The sequence below is a fragment of the Medicago truncatula genome, chromosome 1 (assembly GCF_003473485.1).
Source record: "Medicago truncatula cultivar Jemalong A17 chromosome 1, MtrunA17r5.0-ANR, whole genome shotgun sequence".
Classification (NCBI taxonomy): domain Eukaryota; kingdom Viridiplantae; phylum Streptophyta; class Magnoliopsida; order Fabales; family Fabaceae; genus Medicago; species Medicago truncatula.
The window spans coordinates 11,265,791-11,293,363 of NC_053042.1; the positions used below are offsets into that span (position 1 = coordinate 11,265,791).

At 34.7% G+C, this 27,573-nt stretch overlaps 2 protein-coding genes across 4 annotated transcripts; one reads left to right on the plus strand and one right to left on the minus strand.

Annotated features, from left to right (window-relative positions):
• Nucleotides 1–692: 692 nt before the first annotated feature.
• On the plus strand, nt 693–8,509 carry LOC25482506 (uncharacterized). Its single transcript, XM_024775558.2, has 11 exons — nt 693–985; nt 1,298–2,443; nt 2,548–4,692; nt 5,068–5,791; nt 5,968–6,143; nt 6,258–6,395; nt 6,493–6,606; nt 6,690–6,833; nt 6,914–6,964; nt 7,095–7,349; nt 7,703–8,509. Exons 2-11 carry the CDS (start codon nt 1,298–1,300, stop codon nt 8,420–8,422), a joined length of 5,613 nt encoding a protein of 1,870 aa, XP_024631326.1. The 5' UTR covers nt 693–985; the 3' UTR covers nt 8,423–8,509.
• A 2,833-nt stretch (nt 8,510–11,342) lies between these two features.
• Nucleotides 11,343–23,294, minus strand: LOC11431603 (transcriptional elongation regulator MINIYO). Of its 3 annotated transcripts, none has more exons than XM_039833936.1 (11): nt 23,188–23,294; nt 21,651–21,889; nt 19,469–20,438; nt 18,454–18,548; nt 18,133–18,320; nt 16,971–17,076; nt 16,621–16,881; nt 16,018–16,203; nt 13,598–15,886; nt 12,347–12,556; nt 11,343–11,718 (listed from the first exon to the last, which is right to left on the minus strand). In XM_039833936.1, exons 1-11 carry the CDS (start codon nt 23,216–23,218, stop codon nt 11,524–11,526), a joined length of 4,770 nt encoding a protein of 1,589 aa, XP_039689870.1. In that variant the 5' UTR covers nt 23,219–23,294; the 3' UTR covers nt 11,343–11,523. The 3 variants fall into 3 exon arrangements, with proteins under 3 accessions (XP_039689870.1, XP_039689867.1, XP_039689873.1); XM_039833933.1 differs by lacking the exon at nt 23,188–23,294 and adding an exon at nt 22,641–23,158; XM_039833939.1 differs by lacking the exon at nt 23,188–23,294 and adding an exon at nt 22,154–22,574.
• Between the last annotated feature and the right edge of the window lie 4,279 nt (nt 23,295–27,573).

Below are 27,573 nucleotides of genomic sequence, written 5' to 3' on the forward strand. Positions count from 1 at the left end.
TTAAACTGAGTTTAAGTTGATACACTTACTTAAATTTAGTTTACATGAACTCAGTTTACATGACCTACTTAAACTCAGTTTACATGAACCTACTTAAACTGAGATTAAGTATATACACTTAAATTCAGTTTATATGACCTACTTCAACTAAGTTTTTGATTAAATTTTATGAAAGGGTAATCTTGTCATTTTGGGGTGCAACCATGATTAACTAGGGTGCAAGTAGAAAAACTCAATAATATACAGATAAATCGTTTGAAAATGACAATAAATAGATAAGTTACAATATTTTGAGAAGCCAAAAATAAAGACTGTTTTGTATCTGCTATTTTTTTTTGTCAATAACTATTTGATATTTACTTCCCTAAAAAAAAAACTATTTGATGTTTACTTGAATATTTTTCTTTTTACTCCTTGTAAATATACTTTTTTCCCCTTTGAAATACTAATTTGATAAAAAAGAAATTTGAATATAATAACATTTTAGGCCCCTTTTTCTTAAGCCATGTAGTGATTGCTTTTTTTTGTTTTGTTTTGAACACTTAATTTTTACAAGTATTTTTGGTTTTCAACATATTGATATATCATGGGGAAAATAAAGAAAAATCAGGTGCACATAAAAAACAAAAGAAATAGGTGTGAAACATGGGACTTCACATGAAAGTGAAACAATGATATATAGTTCAATAATAAACAATAAGATGGATGAATGGTGGGCAGTGGAAGACAAAAAAAATGAAAAACTTACTTCCAAAGAGTTGACTGATGTGGACCTATCCACAATTGACACCAAAAGTGCATGTCTTGCTCTCACTTATGATTATGGAAATCTTGGTTGCTTCACCTTCTTTTACTTCTTACTGTGCTTGCTTTCACTTCAAATCTTCTTCATGTTCTCTTCCTTACTAGTTGTTCAATTATTTCTGCTTCATTAATAGCAACAATAAAGAGAGAGGAGAAGATTGCAATCAGTGTTTGTTTGATAGTAAGTCCTGCTTACCAAAATCTGCAACTTTAACTTACAGTTGATTTTCACTAACTATCACCATTTGTTGTTGTTGATTTAGCAAATCTGGGATAATCTAGCTAGTTTTTTTTTTTTTTTTTTTTGGATATGCAAATGTTACTATATTAGCTGTTATGATATTGTTTGAATCTCGATCATTTAATTCTATCATTAGCCACTACATAGTAGTTTTTGACACTGGTACAATGCTTGAAAGACTGCTCGTTGCTTGGGACTCGGCAATGATTCTAAGTGAATTGTTATTTCCTAATTAATTATCTTGTATTTCAGATGACATCAGTTCTTTCTGATTGCTTCAAAGTTATTGCGGAAAAAATTCTGGATCTGACAATTGGCGAAGCACGTTACCTATGTTGTTTCAAGACCATAGTTGAAGAGCATGAAAGGGAAAAGTGCAAGCTGAGAGCAAAAAGGAAAGGTGTACAAGAAAATGTGAATGTGGCAAAGAATAGAGCTGAGGAGATAGTGAATGATGTTACAGTTTGGATCCAAAATGCTGACAATATTATCGATGAAAACACTGAAACAAAAAGGACTTGTTTTTTCGGATGGTGTCCAAATTGTATGTGGCAATACCAAAGAGGCAAGAAACTAGCGTTAAAGACGTTGGAGATTGCAGAACTTAAGGGACTTAACTTTGAAAGTGTTGGCCGTGCTGGTAAGCTTCCTGGTGTGGAGTATCATTCTTCACAAGATTTTATTGAATTTGAGAGCAGAAGCTCCCAACATAAACAACTTTTGGATGCAATAAAAGATGACCACAACTTTATGGTTGGATTGCATGGTATGGGAGGGACTGGTAAGACAACATTGGTGCAAAAAGTTGGTAATGAAGTCAAAAGATCAAACCTATTTGATGAAGTCATCTTTACTACAGTGTCGCATGCCCCTGATATCAGAAAGATTCAAGATAACATTGCTGTCCCTTTAGGTTTGAAACTAGAGGAAGGAGACCAGTTGCAAAGGGCGAAAAGACTATGGTCTAGATTAACAAACGGAGAAAGGATACTTGTAATATTAGATGATGTTTGGGAGGAGCTCAAGTTTGAAGATATCGGTATCCCCTCTAGTAACAATCACAGTGCTTGTAGAGTTTTGCTTACGTCGCGCAAGATGAGTGTATGCAATTCTATGAGCTGCCAAAGCAATATTGAGCTAGAGCTCTTATCTGAGGAAGATGCAAAGATTCTTTTTGAAAAGCATACTGGATTAAGGGATGACTCGTCGAAGAGTTTGAAAAAATTGGCACAGCAAATTGCGAATGAATGTAAAAGATCACCTGTCGCGATTACAGCTATAGCAAAAAGTTTGAAGCACCAGCCTCCGGAACTTTGGAAGGCAGCTTTTAAAAGCTTGAAAGAATTTAAACAAATCCGCAATGTTGATGAAGATTTGAAGATCTATAAATGCTTTCAGGTGAAAAAATTGTAACCAATGTATCTTACCATTAGGTGGAATCAGCTACATGAATCAAACAATGCCATAATGTTTTAATTCCAAATTCTTGTTGATGATTTCAGGTAAGCTACGAAAATCTTAAGGATGAAAAGGCCAAGAAACTCTTCATGTTATGTTCTCTATTCCCTGAAGATTATGAAATTCGTGTGGAGGATTTAACCAGATTTGGGAAAGGATTGGGCATATTTGGAGACGTTGACTCGTATGAAGCAGCAAGGATAGAAATGCTTACAGCGAAAAGGAAACTCCTAGATGCTTGTTTATTGTTGAAAGGTCAGGAAGGACGTGTCAAAATGCATGATCTGGTACGTGATGCGGCACATTGGATTAAAAACTATGAGATTCAGGTGATTATGGGATGCAAAATTCATGCAACAGCAAAAAAAGGTACCATGACATATTTGTATTGCCACGATGTAAAAAGATTTTCCCCCCTTCTGAATCAGTTGGATTGCACCAAACTTAAGATTCTGATAATACATTGCATAGATAAAGACGGTGTTGTGGAAATGCCACAAGCATTTTTCGAAGGAACGAAAGGTCTAGAAGTTTTGGCTATAGCCAAGGCCGAAAACATTAGGGGAAAGCCGAGTCTAGTTTTGCCACGATCAATTGAATTCTTAAAAAACATTCACACTCTATGCTTGAGAGGTTTTAATTTTGGTGATATCTCTATTCTGCTAAAACTAGAAATACTCGAGACTCTTGAGTTGAGTGATTGCTCAATCATTAGACTTCCCAAAGGGATGGTGAAACTAGAGAAGTTGAGATTATTGAGTTTGACATGTTGTGTAATTGATAAGAATCCATTTGAAGTGATTGGAAAACTTTCTCAATTAGAAGAATTGTACGTCATGCGAAGTCCGGACAGATTCAAATGGAGATTTGATAAAGAAGTTGTTGCTACCATTTTTGACAAATACAACATTATCCCGACATTGCAGAGGTACCATATACAGATAGGGCACGATTTGGGATTATATCATTCAGTGGATGACTCCATATCAAGAGCTTTGTCTATTGAATATTTTGATCCCACTTCAAATGCAACAATTAAGGACCTGGTGGAAAGAGCAGAGATTCTTCATTTGAAGAGGATTCGAGGAGATTATACAACTGTAACACCGCAACTAGTTGAAGCAATAGGAGGAGAAATGAATGACATGATCCATCTCAAGCTTGAGATTTGTTCTAAGATAGAATGCCTCATTGATACTAATAACTTTTCATCTTCCATTGGAAGCATATTCTCTAAGTTGGTTAAGATAGAGGTTAGAAGCATGGATAATTTGAAAGAACTGTGCTATGGTCCACCTCCTTCAGACTTCTTTGGTAACATGCAAGAGATGAGTATCCATTTATGTCACCAGTTGCATGGGAGATTATTTGAAGGAAACTTGAACCTTGGTAGAATTAAGGTGCTTCAAGTTGAATATTGTCGCATGTTAACGTCTATGTTCACGCCTTCCACGGCTGCAAGTCTTGTCCTATTGGAAGAACTGATAATAGAAGGTTGCAAGGAACTGAGAAACATAATAGGATTTGAGGAGGAAGAAGAAAACATACAAGAGCATATAGTTCCGCATGATGATACTGATCAAAAAGTTTATGGCACAATTTTTCCAAAGTTGAAAACTTTTGACTTGATAATGTGTGACCAATTAGAATTTACAATCACAGAATGTGTCACAAGCAGTCCTTCTAATTGCCTTTTGAGACAGTCACTGATCCTGCGCCATGTTAGAGAGATAAGGCTCAAAAACTGTTTAAAAATAAAAGTTCTGTTCAGTCTATCGGTTGCTCGAACAATGTTGTTGGAAGAATTGAGAATTAAGGAATGCCATTCATTGAAGAACATCATAACAGATGTTGGAGATGATCAGAATTGCGTGACGCACGGCTCAGTCTTCCCAAGGTTGAAATTCCTGAGTGTTCAGGATTGTAGCCAAATGGAATATATGTTGGGACAAGAACACGAAGAACATAATAATAATGACACAGAGGTTCATATTGATCTCCCAGAATTGGAGCATTTAACTTTCTCTAGAGTACCAAAACTTGTCAGTACTTGCTCCATACGCTATAATGCCACATATCCATCTTTGAAGGAGTTTTGTTTGGAAGGGTGTCCCGAGTTTACCGTTAACTCTATTAGTGATTTCATGTTTCATTTGGGTGCAAGACAACTAGTCGACACATCCACCGAGGTACCAAAATTCTTATATTACGGTAGAAATTTTTGTTAATGAAATCACATATTTTCCTATTTTATCATGATTGTTAACTTATTGTGTTGAACACAGTTAACTATCAATTTGAACTTCATTAACCACAATGAGTTGTGACACCTTGTTATTTTCATTAACTATCCATTGAACGTAATTAACCATCAAAATTGACGACGAAATTTAATGTCAAATTTGTGTAAAATAACAACTCTTAGAGTAATGCTGCACACTTTCCTCAAGAAATACCTTTGAAACTCCACATAGCTTCAATACAATGCTTGGTCCACACATGTCCTAATTTGGGTTGTTTCTCATGTCAAATTCAACTAATTAGTGTATGCTTCAATTCTACAGGACATAGGAGAAATCATGAAGCATTTCCAGACTCTAGAAAAGCTATGCATAGAGAACTCAGGGATTCAAGGGATATTTTGTCTTGAAGAACATCCAACCATTGCTCAACAAATGAGCTCAAGTTTGCAATCCTTGAAATTGAACAATCTACATGATCTAAGGTATACATTCATGGGTCCAAAAAAAATTATGAGCCTCGAAAATGTCAAAACTTTACAAATTGAGGGATGTAGTAAACTCAAAGTTGTATTCTCAGCATCTGTCTTGAGAAGCCTACCACAACTTACATATCTAGAAATCAGCAACTGTGAAGGATTACATAAAATAATGGAAGACAATGAGGAAAATCAAAGGCAGACAATTCCTCAATCTCAACTGATATGCTTTCCGAAGCTCGTTGCACTTATCATCAAGAGTTGCCACGGTTTGAAAAGTCTCATCTCTGTCAACACATTCCAAGAGTTTCCAAAGTTAGAGCTCATGATCATAAAAGAAGCCTCTCAGTTAGATGACATGTTTATAAGTGAACCACATGATGAGATTCCTAAGCAGAAACTTCGGCTTCCTAATCTCAAATATCTGGTGCTTATGCAACTGCCAAACCTCACTGATCCGAGCCAACATATGGAGTTGCAGAATGTGACTTACAGCATTGTGGATCATTGCCCTAACCTTTCATTTGATTCAACAACTACTCTTGAGGACTTAAAGAACATATTAGAAGGTATGCACTTCATCTATCATAATTGTCTACTTATTAAGAAAACTTTTATTGTTTTTGTAATTTTCACGGTATAAACTAGTACCTTCTAAAGCAAGAAATATTTTTTCTCGTCTACAATATACCACTCCCTTTTCTTTTTTGCTATAATTTTGACAGTATATTCTTTCTTATTTTAGATGGTAACATTGATCGCGATGTTCACTGGGAGTTATTTGAAATATTTGACACTATAGTGGAAGAGGCTGAAAATGAAAATCCAATATCAGAAACCACTCATCAATTACCGATAGTACAGGAAGTTCAAGATGTGCAGGTTCAATCAGCACCTCAAAGGGAGCTTCTTTGTTCACAGGTTAATACTAACTAATCTATCTATATATGTCACATTGCACACTTGAAGTTTTCAATCATTGCTAGTTAATCTTACCATATAAGCGACTTAATTATATCTTTTGGCTTTGCTTAGAATATTGATGAAGCAGATAACGAAATTGTTGCTGCACATGATTCAAGAATGGAAACTTCATCAACAGATTTAGAAGTGATAACATTAACAAGGCCTTGTCCAACTCCTTCAGATATCCATCAATGTGAAATAACACAAGTTGGTTTACTTACTCTATTTGTAATTAGCAACTAGTGCTGTATGTGGAAATAAATGTCTTTAAATGTAACCTTTTCTTCTTCATGAACTCACATAGGAACTGGTGGATGAAAAAGTAGTTAGAGAAAGAAGTTTTCTTGACCAACAAGAAGTGCTCAGAAAAGAAAGTTTCAAATTGGAAATTGCCGTGCCATTGCCTTATAATGTCTTGGTGAATTTCAGCTTTTATGATATTGTGCTTCTTGAGACAAAACATTGCAAACTCAACTTATGCATCCTTTTGTATTCCTTCAGACTACTAAAGAAACAGTGGAACAAAGTCTTCTGGAGTGTCCTGAGGCAGAAAAAGCCACAACAAAAATATGGTCAACAAACTCAGAACCAACGAAACAATCTCCAAGATCATTGCTTATTCCATTACAAAAAGCATCTTCACAGGTAATATTTTTCTGTTTGAATAGAAAAGTACATACGAGTATGTGAGCAGTGGGAAAAATAATATACTTGGTACCATGCAGAATGTTAATGGAAATGTTGAAGAAGTTTCAACTTCAGATGAAACTCTCACAGTAAGTTCCCCATGTCATTTAGGACCACAGACAGTGTAAAACTCTTTACACTGACAGTGTATCAAAATTATACTATTTTTTTGAATGTGTTCAATGGCTAAAATCCTGTTTTATATCATATTTGTTATAGTCGCCACAGTTGGTTGAGAAACAATCAATAGATGAACAAATTCCTATGGAACAAGGAACATTAAGAGAAAATAAGAGCTTCAATAGAACTCCTGATGAACATTCCAATCTTACACAAAATGTTAAAAGCTCTACAAATGGAAGTGTTTCTAAAGTAGTATCAAGCAAAACTGCATCAGTAGTCCCATCATTTCAAGAGTTGGATTGTTGGGCACTTGCTCCAGTGATTGCTTTGTTGAATGAAACCTCTTCCAAGGTATTCCATTGGTTCTTTTTTAGCTTTCGTTTTAACGTTATTTACACATACCAAGAAAACCAATAAGTTTTATTATTTCTGATGGAATTATTTGTCAATTTCTTATAATACTCTTAACTATTTATCATCTCACTTCACCTATTTCTCTCTGCAATAAATAGTTAAAGGTATTATTGACAAAATAATAATTAACGTTTTGTTAAACTTTGAAATTGAAAAAATAAATAGGAACAAATGCTTTTGACAAAAATTCCATTTAAATTGAGTAACTTTTTTAGCCATCTTATATTTGCATGCATATGGAGGAATGTTACTAATGACTTGAAGCTATAATCTCATTTTATTTGTTTTAGATTTCTCCAATCATTGAAACCAATGAAAAATGTTCCACTTCATCATCAATGCAAAGAATGTCAAGTAGCTTATTGAAAGATGAATTCAACAAAAATGCCAAAGTTGATTGCTTTTCACCTGATACTGAAAACTCAACCTCTAGTCTGATTCTTGAGTTGAAGACTGAACTATCTGTTTATCTCAACATGTCACTTGAGACTATCATTGACAACAATGTTTTCAACAATGTAGAGAGGATTGTAAATTCTTTAGCAGGGGAAATTACAGATGCTTTCAAACAGAACATCCTCAAAGACTTTGCAAATCGGTTGAAAATTTTCAAAGAAAGTGTTCCTAAAGCCATGAGCACATTGGAATCAAGTTCTGGTTTCATGTCTACTTATGAGAACCTTAATATGGAGCTGAATGTAAAGTTGAGTGAAGGACAAGAAAAAATTGAAAACTTGGAGACTAAACTTTCTGAAACATTGGCAAAAGAGTATACTATTGATATGGAGATTCAAAGATTAATTGATGAAAAAAGTGAGATTCTTGCTCAGAAGAACTTTCTTGAATCTCAACTTGATAAGTACACTCAAGTGGTATCTAAGGACTATGAAAAATGGAAAGGTTTGGGAGAGGAAATGAAATCATGCACTGATGGGTGGTTAAAGTCTAAGGAAGATTTAGCTCATGCAAATGCTAGCTGGAAGATCTTAAAGGAGATTTTACTTTTATGACTAAAATCTCATAATTTAGCTTTCCAAATATTATGAATTTGTTGTGTCAAAAAAAATAAAATTTGAATACTTGCATTAATGATTATTAAGAATCGTTTTATTTTTTTTCTAAACAAGTCAAATATTTCATTAATAAACTTTTTTTTTTTTTTGTGGTGGCCGGGGTTTGAACCCCGCACCTTGCATATTTCATGCATTGTCCATACCAATTAAGCTAAGCTCACGAGAACAGTAATAAACTATTCTAGCACAAGAAGTGAGAATAAAGAATTAAGCAAATAAAGAAAACAAAAACAAAGAGAAAATTAAGAACTAAGACAACATAAAGTATTAGAGCACCATTGATGCAGGTCATATGAGAAACTATTGAACTTAGCGTTAATTTTTTTTTGACAGATGAACTTAGCGTTAATTCACCACCTGAAACTAAACATCTCAGCCACAATCACATTTTTATTTAGAGAATTCCATAGAGCCTACAAAACCTCTCATAGAGCATACCAACATCGCACCAAGAATCTTTTCAAAACAACGTATTTTCAACTATTATCAATCACTCTTGTGAGATGATCATTAAACCAATTTTATTTATTATAATCAATATTTTTTTTAACATTTAATTTTTTCAAAAAAGAAAATAAAAAAGAAAAGGGAGGTCGCGTTGATTTTGATGAAAAAAGTGGTAAGAAAAAATATTAAAATATAAAAAGGATGGTCATGTCTATAAAGACAGAAGGGTTAAAGTTAAACTTAAATAATTGGAAAGGTATATTTATATAAAAAGATTGGGGCGACGTCAAAGGTGAGGGAAAGGTCAAGTCCCTCACCACTAGAACAAGTATTTTATACTAGTATCTTGTTTATTAACGAGAAGAGTCATTGGTTGAGAAGAGAAAATTAGTATTCACGAGTGGTGTGGTCGCCGATGGTTGTATGAGTGGTCGTCGGTTTTTAGATCGTCACCTTCAAGGGGATGTGAGGAAGATAGGGTGCTAGATCATAACATATGCGTGGGAAGAGATCGACTGTGGCTATGTGGTTGGGTGTCGATGGTGTAGATCATTGTCATCGATGAGGTGTAAAAAAAATAGAGTGTTGGATCATAACAAAATTGTGAGAAAAGGTCAATGTTGGTGGTGTGGGATGTCCTAGTGGTTTATAAGGTGTGATGGTGAGTAAGTACAAGAGTGTTTTGAATCAACGAGAGTTGGGAGAAAAGTTTTTTTTTTAAAAGAAGATTTGGGATAAAATATTTTGAGTTGTGATTGATGCAACTTTTTTTTGTTAGAAGATGTGGTTTGTGATCGTGTGTATAAATGTGCAATTGTTCTCTATGCTTAAGTGGAAGAGAATTGTTGTTGACACATTTGATAAGGCTGAGAAATACGAGTAAAATACGTTTTTGCTCCCTTGACAGTTAACTGCTGAGGAATTAAAAATCCGGCTGCAGTTAACTGCCGAGGAAAACCTCGGTAGTTAACTGTCGAGGCGTGCTAAACATAAACAGAATCATAAACAGAAACACAAATCAGTTTCAAAACTTCTCAAATTCTTTCCAATCTTCACCAAAGCAATTTTCACGAATTGCAAGCAAATCAACTGCACATTATCACAAGTAAGTTGTATCAATTATTTTAATGATTATGTTAGTTTGTTTAGGTTTATTTAAAAAAAAGAAAAATTAGAGTAGTTTGCATGTGGTTAGAGTTGATTTTAAAATTGACAATTTGATGATTACATGTGTAGTTTATGAATTGATAAATTAATGTAGTTGTTGATGAATTGATAAAAATGATTTAAGTGTATAGAAATGATTAAGTGTATAAAATTGTGGTTGTGTCCATCATTCAATAATTAATAAATTAATGTAGTTTTACCATGTGTAGTTCAAGAACACGAGCATTAGACAGTGTATTCCAGGTGGCAAGTCGAATAGAACTTTCAACACAGCGGTGTAAATATACTGAAACTTGCAGTCCAAAAATTAGATCACCGTAAGATATGGAAGAAAACTGCTCTACAAGTTCTTCAATAAATGACGAGTAACTTTCGTGAATATCGGATTTGAACCTCAGGAACTCAATATGCTTTTTATCATCCGAAATAGCTTCTTTATTTTGGTTAAACCTCTCCTTATCAAGAAGCTCACCGTAAAGATCCTGTAAAGCTTCAAAAGTTTCCCTGCCTTGATCTTGTTCCAGTATTTCCATTCCAACAAGGAAATTGACAGATAATGAATGTAACTTCCATGTCAATGATACACGCTGAATAGGAGAAGGAATGCCACTTCCTATAAAACTGGACATTGTTTCAATGCCTAAAATAAAGAAAAGTCCACATTTGGCCACTTTAAGCAAATTAGCGGGATCATGTGGGTTATGTACACTACCAACTTTTTGAGGACCAGCTCGCTTAGTAAGGGGAATTGTTGAGGTTGGACTAAGGTAAAAGTGGACCGGAAGTGGTAGGTTCTGTCGAGCGCATTCTATCATCAAAGAATTATAGCAAGGACTTGTTGTAGAAGACATATATGAGTCTTCATATATCGTATCCAAACACACATCGGCTTTTGGAGTGGCCTTAAAAATAGAAAAGAACCCATTATCTTCAAAACTGTGAGGAAGAAGAATGAGTTCTGAGTTTTCTCCTTTTCCAATTACCCCTAAAATTGTAAGTTTCGTTCATTATCAATCTGAAATTAACAAAACATCAATTACCCCTTAAATTGAAGAACGTTAATCAATTTACCCCCTCCGTCAAATTTTTGTAGTGAATATGACGTTTTGCAAATACCCACTGAAGTTTTGCACTTATATGCAAAATGTCCCCGAGCTTGAAAATTTATATTTTTTTATCTTGTAATGAGAACTATTGTTGTTCTTTTTTATTTATTTATTTCGGCGGAAATAGGATAGAAAGGTAACATAGTGATTTCCTTGATGATTAATTTATTAAATTTAATCTTGATAGCCAAACCAGGCAATCATGGAATACAAAATGTCAGTACACTCCAATCAGTAACATTTAAGAGAATCCATTTACAAAATCTAATACCCTTTGTTGCTCTTTCTGAGTGACCTATATTTACATGCTTGAATACCTCACAAGGAATTTTTCTCTGCAGCATCCTTCAACTTCTTTACCTGGGTCAGAAGAGAGGAATTTCCCTCACATGCCTCATTCAATACTTTCATCCTGGACTCTAACCAGCTCTCTTCATGCAGTAGACCATCCAGCTGCTCATCCATGTTAGATGTTGATTGCTTGTTATGCGAAATGAGGTTCATTAACATTCCCTGTAACAGAAATTCTATCAGTAACGGTTGCATATAGCACAAGGCCAACTACACCATCATGCAAGTATATGCAGGTGCAATATATCTCATTCAAATAGTGAAATAATATTTTGACAAACCTGACAAAAAATTGGATGATTAACAGTTTAAAGATATGGTTAAGTACGTTTAGTTGATAGCTAATGAATATAGCAATGTATTTCAACTCATTCACTATCCAAAACCATTAACTAACCACGATTTTAAGGTTCCATATATACGTGATATCCATTAATCATCCAAATTGTGTTCAAATATACATGATATCGATCAACTGCGAAACATTCAAAGTCATTGTTACTTGTGTTCAGTAGACGGTCAATGAGTTGTGAACATAATTAACCATATACTTGAACTGTAATTAATCATCCTAATTGTCAAAAAATGTTTCATTTTGTATCCAAATAGCACAGTTCTTAAATAAGGATTAATAAGATACACCATAATCTTATCTTCCACTTTCATCCATGGCAAATACACGCAAACACAAACATTTACTTGATATGTGTTTGGCAGCACAAATTTTGAATGGAAATTTCTCTAAGTAACCATACATCCATCGGGTAAAAAGCATTCAAAACATGCTCACCTCATGTTGCTGCTTCCCAGCATAATCTCTCAAGAGAGACCTAACAAGCCTGTTGCGCAGCAATAACTTATCCACAGGACAAGCATTAAATATGAATGAGGAAAGGTGATGGACAGCCATAGTATATGAAACTGATCCTCGAATCTCAGCCCTGTCAAGGGCATCAGAAACCCATGACTTAGCATAAGCCTCCAAGATCTCTTCATTATCCTGCAGCAACAGTACGTTACGAATGTTTGATAGAAATGCAGTATATCCAATGAATGACTTGTATACACTGCCAGTTTAAATTATGCCAGTGGACCCATCTTACATATTAATGTGAAAAGAAAATTGTTCCAACTGCCCTAACCATTAGATTCCAATTTTTGCTACTAAAAGAAATTACAGATAACATTAACAGAAGAAAAATAAGAGTTACAGAAAACAGAGCAATTCACATTCCTTGTATGATAACTTGCTTGACAAGCCTTTCATGTTAGTGTCAAACTTCAAAAAACACGAAAGATACAGCCTTAGAATTCTTCACTACAAAAAAACATGTCACAAAAGATACACCCTATTGATATGTGCGTGTTTGGTTCAAAGAGACTTTTAAAAATATATTATGATCTTTGTATTTATTGTTTAGGAATATTGCAAAGGCATATCATATCGTATCATGCTATGTAAATGAGAATAATATTTCCCATATTCTGTGATACATGTTAGTTGAAACACAATATTCAACATATGTCACCCACTTATTTCTCTCTCAACATGGTATCTAGAGATCACTGATACAAAGGCTATAACCTCTAGTGTAATGCATTTCCATATTTCCCTATTTGTGGTTGGGCCTATGAATCATTGACGATTGTTTCGTCGTCCAGATCTTCATTATTCTACTCATCCTTAGAATACTCTTCAAGTTCATTATTAAATACCACCCCAACAGCTATATCTAACTGAGATACCAGATGTGCATATATAAAATTCTTTGAACACTTCAAAAAATTCACCCAACAACTCTTTTCTTTTACCGATTTTAGCTTCAATACAAGAAAAAATAAAAGTCTACTGTACTCTGTAGCAGATGTTCTATGTTTTAAACCACACTTTAAACACAAATTTTCAATAAATTATAATCATAACAACATACAAATGACATTTATATCTTCGATTTTAAAAAAAGAGCGGGTATCAAAAGCATAAGATATATTATGTGTAGACAATGTTCCGTAGTAAAATAACTGAGAATTAATTGTTTACCTCTGCAGGTTCAAGATATCCTTCAGCGCCAGAAAAACATTTCTCTAAAGGAGGCAAAAGTTCAAGAACACGAGCATTAGACAGTGTATTCCAGGTGGCAAGTCGAATAGAACTTTCAACACAGCGGTGTAAATATACTGAAACTTGCCGTCCAAAAATTAGATCACCGTAAGATATGGAAGAAAACTGCTCTACAAGTTCTTCAATAAATGTCGAGTAACTTTCGTGAATATCGGATTTGAACCTCAGGAACTCAATATGCTTTTTATCATCCGAAATAGCTTCTTTATTTTGGTTAAACCTCTCCTTATCAAGAAGCTCACCGTAAAGATCCTGTAAAGCTTCAAAAGTTTCCCTGCCCTGATCTTGTTCCAGTATTTCCATTCCAACAAGGAAATTGACAGATAATGAATGTAACTTCCATGTCAATGATACACGCTGAATAGGAGAAGGAATGCCAGTTCCTATAAAACTGGACATTGTTTCAATGCCTAAAACAAAGAAAAGTCCACATTTGGCCACTTCAAGCAAATTAGCGGGATCATGTGGGTTATGTACACTACCAACTTTTTGAGGACCAGCTCGCTTAGTAAGGGGAATTGTTGAGATTGGACTAAGGTAAAAGTGGACCGGAAGTGGTAGGTTCTGTCGAGCCCATTCTATCATCAAAGAATTACAGCAAGGACTTGTTGTAGAAGACATATCTGAGTCTTCATATATCGTATCCAAACGCACATCGGCTTTTGGAGTGGCCTTAACGCCAGAAGAACTACTGCCATCCACAGCTTTAGACTTCACCCTTACAGATAACCATCTGCTCCTGAAATGAGATGATAACATCCGACTGAAGTGCATGTAGTCGTCATCTTCATATTTCCACCCAAAGGCTTTACCCCTCCTGTTAAGGAGAAAATTCTGTATACAGAGGTCAAGGTACTTCAAAATAGAGACATGGAACAATAGATCCAATGTCTTCTCTATAACAACCATATCCGCAGGTCCTGCAGTTAAACATAATCCCAATGCAGTGTTAACTCGTTGCATGGAGAAGGTCATTTGTTCAGTTTCGGGAGCATCATTAGATGTATTTTCAAAAATTTGCAGCAAACAGACGAGCAATCTAGCATCTGTTTGAACGGGTAAAACTGTTTTTGACCAAAATCCTCCACCATGGGCACCCCATCCAACTCCCATGCCTGGAGCTGGTCCTCCTCTGCCGAATATTTCAATGGACTGCATTCGCTGCCACCCTGAAGAAGCTGAAAACGTGAAAACATCAAGCATAGACCTTAATTCAACCAAACACCTACTAACTATGCCTTCCTCAAGCACTTTTCCTTCTTTCGATTGACTTTGTTCTGTGCCTGGGGGATTACAAATGCCAGTCTTGGCAGACCTTATCAGGTTATCAATTTTAGTAATAACATTGATTATTCCATTTAGACAACAGGTTGATGCCAATGACATTTCAATATCCCCCTTCTGCCTCAAATGAATCAGTTCCTTCATAAAAGATTCATCACCAGAATCCCTTCCGGATTTTGTCACAGAGGCAACTGAAAAGCCCAAATGCCAATAATTGATCAACTCAAGCCCAATCTTTGGGACAAATTCCGGAAGCCATGGCACATGCCCATTAGCTTCCTGTAGGCTGATATCATCCCCCAATGTCACCTTTTCAAGAACTCTGAAAAGCATGTGAGTCACAGCTGCGTACACCCATAGCAAAGGAGTTGCCGAGAGATCTCCTAAAGTGAAGTGATTCACCCCTTCTTCCTGTCCCTCGAACAATTTATATACTTCTGGATCACTTCTTGTTGCAATCCACTTTATGGCTAAGTCAACCATCGGACCAACATAGCTCCAAGACCAGAACTCTGCATCATCAGTGGACTCGGGATGTTGATTTGTTAGACACTGTTGCGAAAATAAATTTGGAAGTCTTTCGGCCAAAGACTCCAAAACAAGATATGCCTCCCTAGATATGCAAGTAGATTCGTTCAGAACATTATTTTTTGTAAGCTTTTCAAATGAAGGAAGATCCAACCAAAAACACAAGGCAGGGAATATCTGGGAGAAGTGAGACACACAATATCCATATCGAATGCAGACCCTCCAGAAACGCAATTGTTCAATGGTCAGTGCAGACTTGAGTTTACATTTTTCCTTCCCTAACTTTAGCCAGTCGTCAATGGACAAAGGAAGTTGATATAAGTTCCAAGTCATGGCATTGAAGTACCCATTCTTTATAAACTCTAAACAAGTTTTGCGGTCCAAACGAGCCAAGACCTTTTCCAAAATCAAATGAAACATTAGTGATGATTCTCTAACTGCAAATACAAAAATAATTTAACAAACATAACAAGAAAATAATACATATATGAAGCAATCTATAAAATGGAATTAAAATTATCACTCACCTTCAAGAGTTTTACAGATTTTATCATGGAAGATCGAATTTCAAAATTGCCAACAGTAAATCTTTGCACAATTGTCTGAATAAGTCTTTCGCACTTCAGCACTGCATTAGCACATGAAGGCGAATGCCTTACTATGGCAATCAGTATAGAAACAATACATTCTTCCAAAGCTGCAGTAGGATCTGTCTGCAACCATAGGAAATAATGAGTTTGACATTGAAATTTACAGACTCTAAAGCAGAAACTACTGATATGGACAACATTTTCCTAATGAAATTGAGGCAATCCTCACCCATTGAACTAGCTTTCAGGTTTGTGTTAAGCCTAGGCAAACATCTAAGATAGTATCAGAGTCTGTTTTAGATCTGTTATTGGGGATCTTGCATTTGTTCACACTTCAGATGTCTAGTCCTGAGCATGACGGGGTGTATTGAGATCACACATCGACAACAGATAAAATCAACGTTTTTATTATAAAATATGGACAATCCTCGCCACTTGAGCTAGCTTTTAGGATTAAGTTAGACCTAACCCAAATTCTAAGTGTCTTTCTACAAAAATCTTATGACATGAAATGTTTCATCGTGAATAATTATTTTTTACCTCCAAAAGATAACGAAGTCTAGGAAGGATCCCCATGCGAACTAGACCGGCCGTAAAATCTTGTCCAGCAACAAATACATCATCTTGAATCGTGTGTTTATCGTCACTCTCATTATCCATAGAATCCTCGCTAAAAGGTTGAATATTAGAAGGTTTTGCACTGTACTTCCAGTATCCCCCCTGAAGGAATCCAAGAGAAATATCTGGTCTGCTCCTGAAAACCGGAGCTGTGCAAATATCTTTGTCATAAGTTGCCATGTTCTGGAAGTAAAAGAATTACAGATGAATATAATTTGTAACACAGAATAACAGTATAAGATTAAATTTATAAATATACAAACCATGTTTACCTCTGATATATCAAAGTAGTTCTCATTCACATCACAACTCAATGCAGATTGAACAACCTTTGCACAGGCCAACACCACAGAATTATGGTTATCATCAAGACACATCCTGAAAAATCAGAGCACAAGGCCATTACAAGAAGCCCATATAATGGGAAATGTAATTATGCCTATAAAACTAAAAAGATTTTAAGTATTCATCAGTGGCTATTTATTAAAAGGCAAAGCTACTCAGATAGAAAATGCATCAAAACATAACGGTACAATCTAATTGCAAAATTTATACATAATGGCAAGATAGAGTTATCATTTAGGATAACATTATTTTGCAATTAGTAGCTTAACAAAAGTCCTTTTAAGGATCACCGACATGTATCCTTGTTATTAACTGCATGAGAATAAAAGGCTTGAATCAAGCAAGCAATCTAGATTCTCAATCATCCAATTTGACTTTTGGACACAGATAGCAAAAACTTGTGTGCATAAGAATTCATCTCAAAAGAACGAAAATTGTTGAAATTATAAGAGGAATAGAGAGAACCAAACTATGAATTAAAAATTTAGAATTTTTTATTTGACATATGGTGTGTAATGATTTACGAGAGACAAAATACAGTTCCTTATTCATACTGATACTAGACTCTAAATTCTGATCAAATATGAAAACAAATCATAAAAGGCACTTGTAGAAGCTGTTGGACATTTGAAACTTTGATGGTGGGGTGATTTCAGGAGTCAGCCAATCTATACATACCAGACCTAACGGTTAGGTGAAAGACACATTGGCAAGAAAGAATACAACATAGAGAGAGAGGATGACGGAAGGAGAGCATGACAAGAAAAACAGCTAAATAAAATGGAAAAAATAACAAATGAAACAATTTCAAGCTCCAGATATTAAGGGACTTGTCAACAAAATAGTCACGTGACAGGTCAAGAAGGATGCTGCTTATTTGATGCACTTTTGAGCTCTAACTCTAAGCCAGTTTAACATGAATACATTCACAAATGTTTACAAGGAGATTTGAAAAAATATATATACAAGTATTTAATCTACAGAGGAAACGGAATCATAATAATTTCACTATATATATAAACAGGCATTTCAGTCGACAGTTAAGAGTAGATGATGAGACCAACAACTTAGGCCTAAAACAAAAATTACCTAAGTGATAAAGCGAGCTCTGGTTGAGGACCAAGTGCATAAGTCCAAACAGCCTCCCAGTCAACTGATTTGTCGACTTTGTTCCCCTTTTTTGTCATATTTCCAGTTCTGTCTTTACAAATACAGCATAGTGCCTTGTCAAGAACGGATGAAAGGAGATGCAATCCAAGGGCTCTTTGTCCAGGAATCTTAAAAAAATAACATTTTGCAGAAAATATGTTACCAAGTGGAAAATATTATAGATTTTATTTATTAGTTTGCACTAAGAAATGTGAATCCATTCCAATCACATCCAACTAAAAGATACATCACATAACATACCACACTTCTAGTAATTTCCAGTGCTTCTTTAATTGTATAACCAGCTGCACCAGGATCTCCCTCGGTTCTCAAATAGTCACGTTCAGCGATATTATCTGCATCATAACAAGAATTGTCATACAAAGAAAATTCAAAGTTTATATTTATATTCATTTTATTAGCAGTAGCAGAATAATCAGGATACCAATTAATATTCAGCACACACTAACATCTGACGGATATTATTCCTAACAGAAAATTTATATTCACGGCTCCAACTTTTTTCTCACAAATGTTAACATCTGACATGACGTATATAGAACAATAACCAAACAATGTGGTCTATGAACTTGAAATATTAGAAAGCAAAGGAAACCACTAGGAAACCATAGTATAAAGTGCGACGTAATAAATATTCTAACTTCTAGCCTAAAGATAACAAGGGGGCATAATTCACTCGAAGCTCACAGACAGCCTGTGACCTTGCAAGGTCATTTATCTAAACCTCTCAAGGTCACACAGAAATGCCAACTATTTTTAGTTCATGTGCATTTAAAAGTGACAATTAAAAAATGACCACAGATTGTTGGAAAAACTGAACTGCGTAAGTTGGGGAAAAAATGGTTTTATCAAGATAAGGATTCAAACATTAAAAAATACATATTATCAATAGCTGTGTATTAGTTTCCCACATGATCAAAATACCAAATAAAGAAGGGCCCATATCTACAGTTAAGATTGCATATTATCACCAGCGGAGCATTTATTTAATAGATACCTGAAAGACAAAACAAGGAACATCCTATATTTATATCTATATATACAAGGTTTTAAATCTATATATGCAGGGTTCAAGGTTCTAACGTGTGTCTACGGTTACATCACAATCGTTGATATTATTAGAAGTTACAGATATATCTAGCCACAACTAAGATCGTGATGCAGTTAGAAATGCAAGGATCATATATAGCATTAGTTTGACATTAGAACTCAAAAGCTAGACAAAGAAACCTAAAAAGGATGAATGAAGTCATACCATACACAGGCTCCTGTTCAGTATCGACAACATCCCCAGCCAATGAAAATCGTAACTCCCTGATGGCCTCAACTCTATTGCTCCAAGCATTCCATGAGCTACTACTTGTGGTGGTTGAAGTCTTTCCACTAACATTCTTATCATCTAGCTGTTTTTTGGATGGTGGTGCCATTATAGTATGGGAGATGTCATCCTCTGTCTGCAAATGTTTAGCTCCTTGAGTACTCTGAACTTGTTGATTAACAGATTCGGTGACAGCACCCACTTCTGATTTTAAACTATTGGGTTTCTTCAATTTCTCCTTCCCTCTTTTTTGCAGTACTTTCAATAATGCAGGACTTATCTTCTCCATTATATCAGCCTTGGCTTCTTCAATCTCCTCAGTTGACATTTGTTGGATGCGAGCTCGATTCTCAGAATCAATTTCTCTCTCAAGAGACGTCGACTCTTGTTCATGCATGAAGTAGTTTTTTTCAGACGTGGAACTGTGATCAGTCATTCTGTTGGAAAAAATCTTGTCCCGCTCAGCTGCAAATACTTCTTTCTTGTCATCCTTATTTGAAGTATCTAATTCCATGGAAGTGGCTGAATTGATAAAACCACCATCTAATTTAACTAACTGTGGCTTCGCATCGACTTCCGTAGAAGCAAAAACACTACCATCTGAATGAGATGAGATTTTCTTGGATGTGTTCTTACCACCATTTTCATTCTTCTTTCTCCCTGTAGTCGGGCCATAGCTTGATACGTCTTTTTCCAAATCCTTGCCTAAGAAAGATTTATCATCTTGAGTAAACTCTCTCCATTTCCCAAAATCCATACCCTTTGTTTTCTTCCTTTGTACTGGATTAGCAAAGGCAGCAGCTTTCTCAAACCCCATAAAATCTGTGTCATCTTCATCTTCAACGTCATTGTCACCATCATCATTATCATGATCATAACCTCCTTTACTATTAAGTGGACGCCAATGCTGTAAAAACACCAAATTCTAAGTATTAGTCCATGGGCTTACTAAACATTACACAGACAGACAACATTGACAATAAACTTAAATAACGAGTGCTAGCGACACACTATCTCCAACACTATCATCGTGATTGGTTGAAATTCACAAGGGTTCCAATAATGAAGAGGTTGTTGGAGATAGCGTTAGAGTGTATGTTGAAATTGCTGCATATTATTAGAGAAAACTAGAATATGGTCTAAAGTTGATACACATTTTTAGACTGTTCCAATAATGCCTAAATGATTACCATGTAACATAGAAACATACATAACAATGAACTGTAGAAAAGTCAAACAAAACCCTAGATTATTCTACTTTTAGAAACATTTACAAACAACTACAAACAAACAAGCATGGATACAATTGTATGCAAGTCTCTGAGATGTAATGTGCATAATACTGACGGTTTCGCGACACTATATCCCGCCTCTTGCAATAAATTAATTACTATTGTTTTACCTCTTGTCCCATGTCACTGAATATTTCACTACTAATTCCTATACTATATTTCCTAACATTGTTGCCAACATTTCTCAACTAAAATAAGTCCGTATATAACATACGCACAGAGAATTTCATACCCAAGTTATACCTTTTAAGCTCGACAAAATTGGGATAACAATTCAGTACTTCTATATAAAATATGTTAAACAAACTTGCATCTTTACTTATTGATTACTCTAAAAAAAATACACGAAGAATACAATGGAAATAAAGAATATTATAACCATCAATACAATTTTACCTATCTACCACAAAAACTTCAGATTGAAGACGTGTCTAATGTCCAACACTTGCACACTTACACAACACCAACACAAGTAGTCACACTCAATCACTTCGATTTTCATAAATTATCACATGGTCTCTACTTATGTAGCACCAACACTTATGATCGAAGATGTGTTGGGTATCCATCATGTGTCAGTGTCTGACACATGATTACAATTGATTATGTCTTTTTTTTTTTTTTCCTTCAAATAATTATCGGTGTCAATGTGTCAGTGCTTCATAGGTCCCTACGTGTCAGTGTCGTGTCTAATGTGTCGAAAAATATCAATTCATTATTTTGAAACAACCCTTTTGACTCGAAGTCATTAACTAATTGTTATATATTACTGAAAATATATAAAAAGGTTGAAACTTTAGGAAGAAAAGGGTGATGGGGTTACTTACAGGACCATGGGAACGATGCCGAGCAACAGGAAAAGGAACAACAGTGGGTTTAGGAAAAGAGTAGGCAGTAGTGGTTTTCTTTTGCGTGCCACTATCATCAATACCCTTTTCAACAATCGAACCAACCAACTGAAATGCAATTTGTTGTTGTTGTTGCTGTTGTTGTTGGCTTAATTGTATTGAGCTTGTGTTTAGTATCTTCACCTTCTTCTTCGCTTCGCCATTTGGTTTCTCCATAACTTTGTTGAAAAAAGTAAGTCATTAAATCTCAAAAAAAAATCTTTAAATCCATAAGTATCAGTGTAAAAAATTGAACTTAGAAGCTAGCTGGAAAATACAGTCTCATGGCATAATTTAATTCTAATGTAATAATACAACAAGCATCTATTTTGCTAAATGTATTAGGTTTACAATTAACACAAATAAAAAAATCCAATTGAAATAAATAATAGTTAAGATTAAAAAAGAAAAGAACCCATTATATTCAAGTTATGCAAACGAACCGGTAAGAACCGGAACGACTCGACCAAAACCGGTAAAAACCGGTGACTCGTCCGGTTCGATGAACCAGACCGGTTCAACGCATAGCTGCTCCAATTTGATAAAAAAAAAAATCAGAAAAAACCATGAAAGAAGAGAGAATGGAACACGATAGCAAGCCTCATCTAGTTCATGGAAAGAAAATTTAGAAATGAGGTATACTTGGTTACAATGAAGAAAAAAAATGAGAGAGATCAAATCTGAGAGAGGGTGGCGGCTACTAAATTGAAAGAGGGAGGCTGCTGCATAACTTCATCTTGGAAAGTAGTGTAATAGGGTTTTTATTAGGCTAAAGTGCACTTTTCACCCCTTAAATTTTAAAAAGTTGCAATTTTGGTTCCCTATATACAAAAACTGCAATTTTGATCCTCTAAGATTTAAAAAAATATTAAAAATAAAAAAAATTATAAATCCAGAATTTTTTTTTAAAACTCATCCTCTTCTTCGTACATTCATCTTCCTCATTCTTCATACATTCATCATCAATTTTCTCTCTCATCCTATTTTCTCTCTCTAAAATCTCAGGATTCTCACACCCAGCAAACAAGCCCATTGAAAGCAAACCAAACTGAGAATTGAACCGTAGAGGTAGAAGAAGCAAAGATGCCAGGACATAGTGATGATTGAAGATAACCTAAAAATAATTCATTTCTAATACTATTGAACCCAAAAACCCAACTAAAAGTATTAACCAAAAAAACCCATGAATTAAACCCTAAAAAATAGATTAAAAAAATTGAAAATTAAACCCAAAATTGACAGAGGAGGGAAACGAATGAATTGTAGCAGCGATGCCGCAAAATCGATGGTGGGATTGGTTAGATTGCTGGTGCTGCCTACTAGGACTTGGAATGAGGTTGAGTGAGCAACAGAACTTGACGAACTCATCTTGAAGAGAAGAACAAACAGGTTGTGAGAAGAGAAGAGAAAGAAATCACTTAGTTGCCACTGGTTATCGGTCTTGAAATTAACTAACTGAAATTAAACATGAAATCACCTTGGGCTTGCTTGCTGGGTGTGTGCAACATTGCTGGGTGTGATAATCCTGAGATTTTAGAGTGAGAAACTGGGATGAGAGAGAAAATTAATGATGAATGAGGAAGATGTTTTATACAACTCCCGTAAAAACAAATAATAGTTCATACACTTTTTTTTAGAAAAATATTTCACACACTTTTTTTTTAGAAAAATGTTAATAAGTGTTTTATAAAAATATTGTTTTTCCTTTTTTAAGTGTTATAATTTTTTTATGGGCCTAGTCATCCGGCTTAATCTACTTTAATAGAGACCGAGTCATACAACCGATTTAATACGGTTCAGTCATGTGGTTCAACCAATGACTCAGTGGTTCGACCAATGACTCAGCGACCCAGTGATATGACCGAGTCGATAACCGGTCTGATTTTTAAAACTATGGCTGAATGTATTAGGTTTACACTTAACACAAATAAAAAAATTCAATTGAAATAAATAATAGTTAAGATTAAAAATAGAAAAGAACCCATTATCTTCAAAAAAGAAACTCATTCAAAACAAAGCTTGTTTCTTCGTAACAACGCGAAAATACAAAGCGGTAAAGAAAAATAAAGTGTGTGCAAGGACTCACTGCGTTCTACGTTGCGAAAATCAGTTGAAAATTTTGTAGGGTTTTGAGTGAGGTTTAAGGAGGCAGAGGATGGAATAGACAGAACGATTGTGAAATTGATTTCTGAGAAATAATACCCGAGTCTTTTGTTTTTGTGCAGTCATGAAAATAACGCAGTCACACATTAAAAAAAATTCAGCCATCTGATCTATCGTACGGTCCAGATCAACGAATTAACCTGGGTTGTATTAGAGACAGTTCACCATGAAATCAACCTTCCAACCAAGCCCATCGCTGTGTAATGGGTTTAAAGTAGAAAAACTAGAGAAATTTGAATCATAACTGTCGATTAGATCATATGGCTATGTTTAGTTTAACTGTGTGACTGCATCATTTTTATAACTGCAGCAGTCAATCGCAATCCCTAAAATTTAATAAAATTATTTTTTGTGAAAATAATTTATAGGTAGTCATTTAAAAACAAATATAAAACGGTTTATGATGTTCTTGAAAACTTTTAAAAAATAATATATAAATTAATTATATTAAATTGGTTCTAATTTTGATTTTAATTAATAAAGGGTTAAATATGTTTTTGGTCCCTATAAATATGTCAACTTTTCATTTTAGTCCCTCTAAAATTTTCCTTCAACTTTTAGTCCCTATAAAATTTTCAATCACTACTTTTGGTCCCTATTTTTAAATTAATTTTTGTATTTTTTAATGAAATTGTGCAGAAATGTGTTAGATATTCTAAAAACAATTCCCAAAAAAAATTAGATTTTTTTAACAAAACACAAATTAAATATGAATTTTTAACCATAAACAATATAAAAATTCATATTAAATTCATGTTTTGTTAAAAAATTCTTAATTTTTTTTGGAGTCATTCTTATAATATTTTGAATTTTTCTGGAAAATTTTATTAAATAATATGATTTTTACATATGAGTTTACTTTAAAAGAGGGACCAAAAGTGAAGATTGAAAACTTTATAGGGACTAAAAGTTGAAGGAAAATTTTAGAGGGACTAAAACGAAAAGTTGATATATTTATAGGGACCAAAAACATATTTAACCCATTAATAAATAACGAACTTTTTTTTTATCAATTAACCTACTTATTAGAGCTCACACATTTTAAATGTGGAGAATTGGTGTGTCCAAGGTTGGAACTCCGGCCCCAATATCTCTACCAACTCACGTAGATCGAACTCTTAAAATACAATGGATGAATCAATTATTTTCTCTTTTCACCCTTTTCCATTTTCAAACACAACATAAAAATACACTTATTTTTTTTGTATTCACTCCTTATTTAAGTAGGTGTTTCCACTCCTTAACCAGCTCTCTTCATGCAGTAGACCATCCAGCCGCTCACCCATGTCAAATGCTGATTGCTTGCTATGGGAAATGAGGTTCATTAACATTCCCTGTAACAGAAATTCTATCAGTAACGGTTGCATATAGTACAAGGCCAACTACACCATCATGCAAGTATATGCAGATGCCTCAATAAAATAGAGAAATAATAGCAACGTATTGCAACTCATTCACTATCCACAAACATTAGCTAACCACGATTTTAAGGTTTCCATATATACGTGATATCCATTAATCATCCAATTCAAATGTTATTGCAACTCATTCCCTATCCACAAACATTAGCTAACCACGATTTTAAGGTTTCCAAACACACATGATATCCATTAATCATTCAAATTTTGTTCAAATATAATGATTTTCAGGTGTTCAAATATACATGATATCTATCAACTGTGATTTATGTTCTAATATACACTAGAAAATCGTGGTAAATGACTTTCAAAATCATTGTTACTTGTGTTCAGTAGACGGCTAATGAGTTGTGATACCTTGTTATATCCATTAGCCATCCATTGAACATTATTAACCATATACTTGAACTGCATAAATTGTCAAAAATTGTTTCATTTTGTATCAAAATAGCACAGCTCTAAAGTAAGGACGAATAAGATACATCTTAATCTTATCTTCCACTTTCATCCATGGCAAATACACGCCAACACACAACATTTACTTGATACATGTTTGGCAGCACAGATTTGAATGGAAATTTCTCTAAGTAACCATACATCCATCCATCCATCAGGTAAAAAGCATTCAAAACATGCTCACCTCATGTTGCTGCTTCCCAGCATAATCTCTCAAGAGAGACCTAACAAGCCTGTTGTGCAGCAATAACTTATCCACATGACAAGCATTAAATATGAATGAGGAAAGGTGATGGACAGCCATAGTATATGAAACTGATCCTCGAATCTCAACCCTGTCAAGAGCATCAGAAACCCATGACTTAGCATAAGCCTCCAAGATCTCTTCATTATCCTGCAGCGGAACAGTACATTACGAATGTTTGATAGAAATGTAGTATATCCAATGAATGACTTGTATACACTGCCAGTTTAAATTATGCCAGTGGACCCATCTTACATATTAATGTGAAAAGAAAATTGTTCCAACTGCCCTAACCATTAGATTCCAATTGTTGCTACTAAAAGAAATTACTGATAACATTAACAGAAGAAAAATAAGAGTTACAGAAAACAGAGCAATTCACATTCCTTGTATGATAACTTGCTTGACAAGCCTTTCATGTTAGTGTCGAACTTCAAAAAACACGAAAGATACAGCCTTAGAATTCTTCACTACAAAAAAACATGTCACAAAAGATACACCATATTGATATGTGCGTGTTTGGTGCAAAGAGACTTTTAAAAATATATTATGATCTTTGTATTTATTGTTTAGGAATATTGCAAAGGCATATCATATCATATTATGCTATGTAGATGAGAATAATATTTCCCATATTCTCTGATACATGTTAGTTGAAACACAATATTCAACATATGTCACCCACTTATTTCTCTCTCAACATGGTATCTAGAGATCACTGATACAAAGGCAATAACTGTTGGAACAAAATGTGTTTCACAATAAACCTTAATGAGTTTTGATGATAACAAGGTATTAAAAATTGTCAATTGGCTATTGCTAATAATTGTTCAAGTGTACAGGACCATAGACAAAGTCATTCAATTTCAATAGGTCTTGGAAGAACAATGAAGAGCAAAGGAATCCAAAGCATCTGAAGAAAACTGCGTCGGAAGCTAAGAAGTGCTTCTGAAGTAACAAGTGTCTCTGAAGTAATGACGTCATCAGGAGCAGAAGTTCATCAGAAGCAGAAGACCATCAGAAGCAAGATTTCATCAGAAGCTATATCATCACAGAAGCTGCAATTGATCAGTATATTTAAACTGAAGATTCAAAGGAGCTGTTTTTCGTTTCAACCTCGTCTAAGAGAACGAAGAATTGAAAGGGAGGTATCAACGGTCATTTGGAAAGCACTGGGTACTTGTCTTTCGTTATCAGAGTTGACAAAGTACAAGTGTACAACCATTACCTCCACTACTCTGTTTTTGTCTACGCTACAAGACAAGACAACAGCTCTGCCTGCAGAAATGTTCCTTCAAGATGGGAATGAATTTGAAGTTGATCCTTCAAAGGACTACACTCAAATCAAGCAAAAGATTACTGGTGGATGATCAAAGGAACTCAAACGACTCTTTAGACGTGCTAAAAATCTCAACGTCTCTTTCACACCTCTATATAAAGGAGTGAGGACTTGAAGATTGGTAAGAGACATCAACACAAGTTAAAAGCGCCAAAACTCTGCCAAATTTGATTCTAAAAAGCACATTGAATTTCTGCACTGATTTGATACTTCTCATAAATTCTTAAGTCTAGAGTCTTTATT

Excerpts from the sequence above, each read along its gene's own strand:
- LOC11431603 (XM_039833933.1), bottom strand. The coding sequence starts at position 22,743 with ATGGGCTTGTTTGCTGGGTGTGAGAATCCTGAGATTTTAGAGAGAGAA. Across the intron at positions 21,890-22,640 it reads GAAGAATGAGGAAGATGAAT|TTATGGAGAAACCAAATGGC; the intron begins GTACGAAGAAGA and ends TTTTCAACAAAG. Across the intron at positions 18,549-19,468 it reads TGAACAGGAGCCTGTGTATG|ATAATATCGCTGAACGTGAC; the intron begins GTATGACTTCAT and ends GTTATGATGCAG.
- LOC25482506 (XM_024775558.2), top strand. The coding sequence starts at position 1,298 with ATGACATCAGTTCTTTCTGATTGCTTCAAAGTTATTGCGGAAAAAATT. Across the intron at positions 2,444-2,547 it reads AGATCTATAAATGCTTTCAG|GTAAGCTACGAAAATCTTAA; the intron begins GTGAAAAAATTG and ends TGATGATTTCAG. Across the intron at positions 6,396-6,492 it reads ATCAATGTGAAATAACACAA|GAACTGGTGGATGAAAAAGT; the intron begins GTTGGTTTACTT and ends GAACTCACATAG.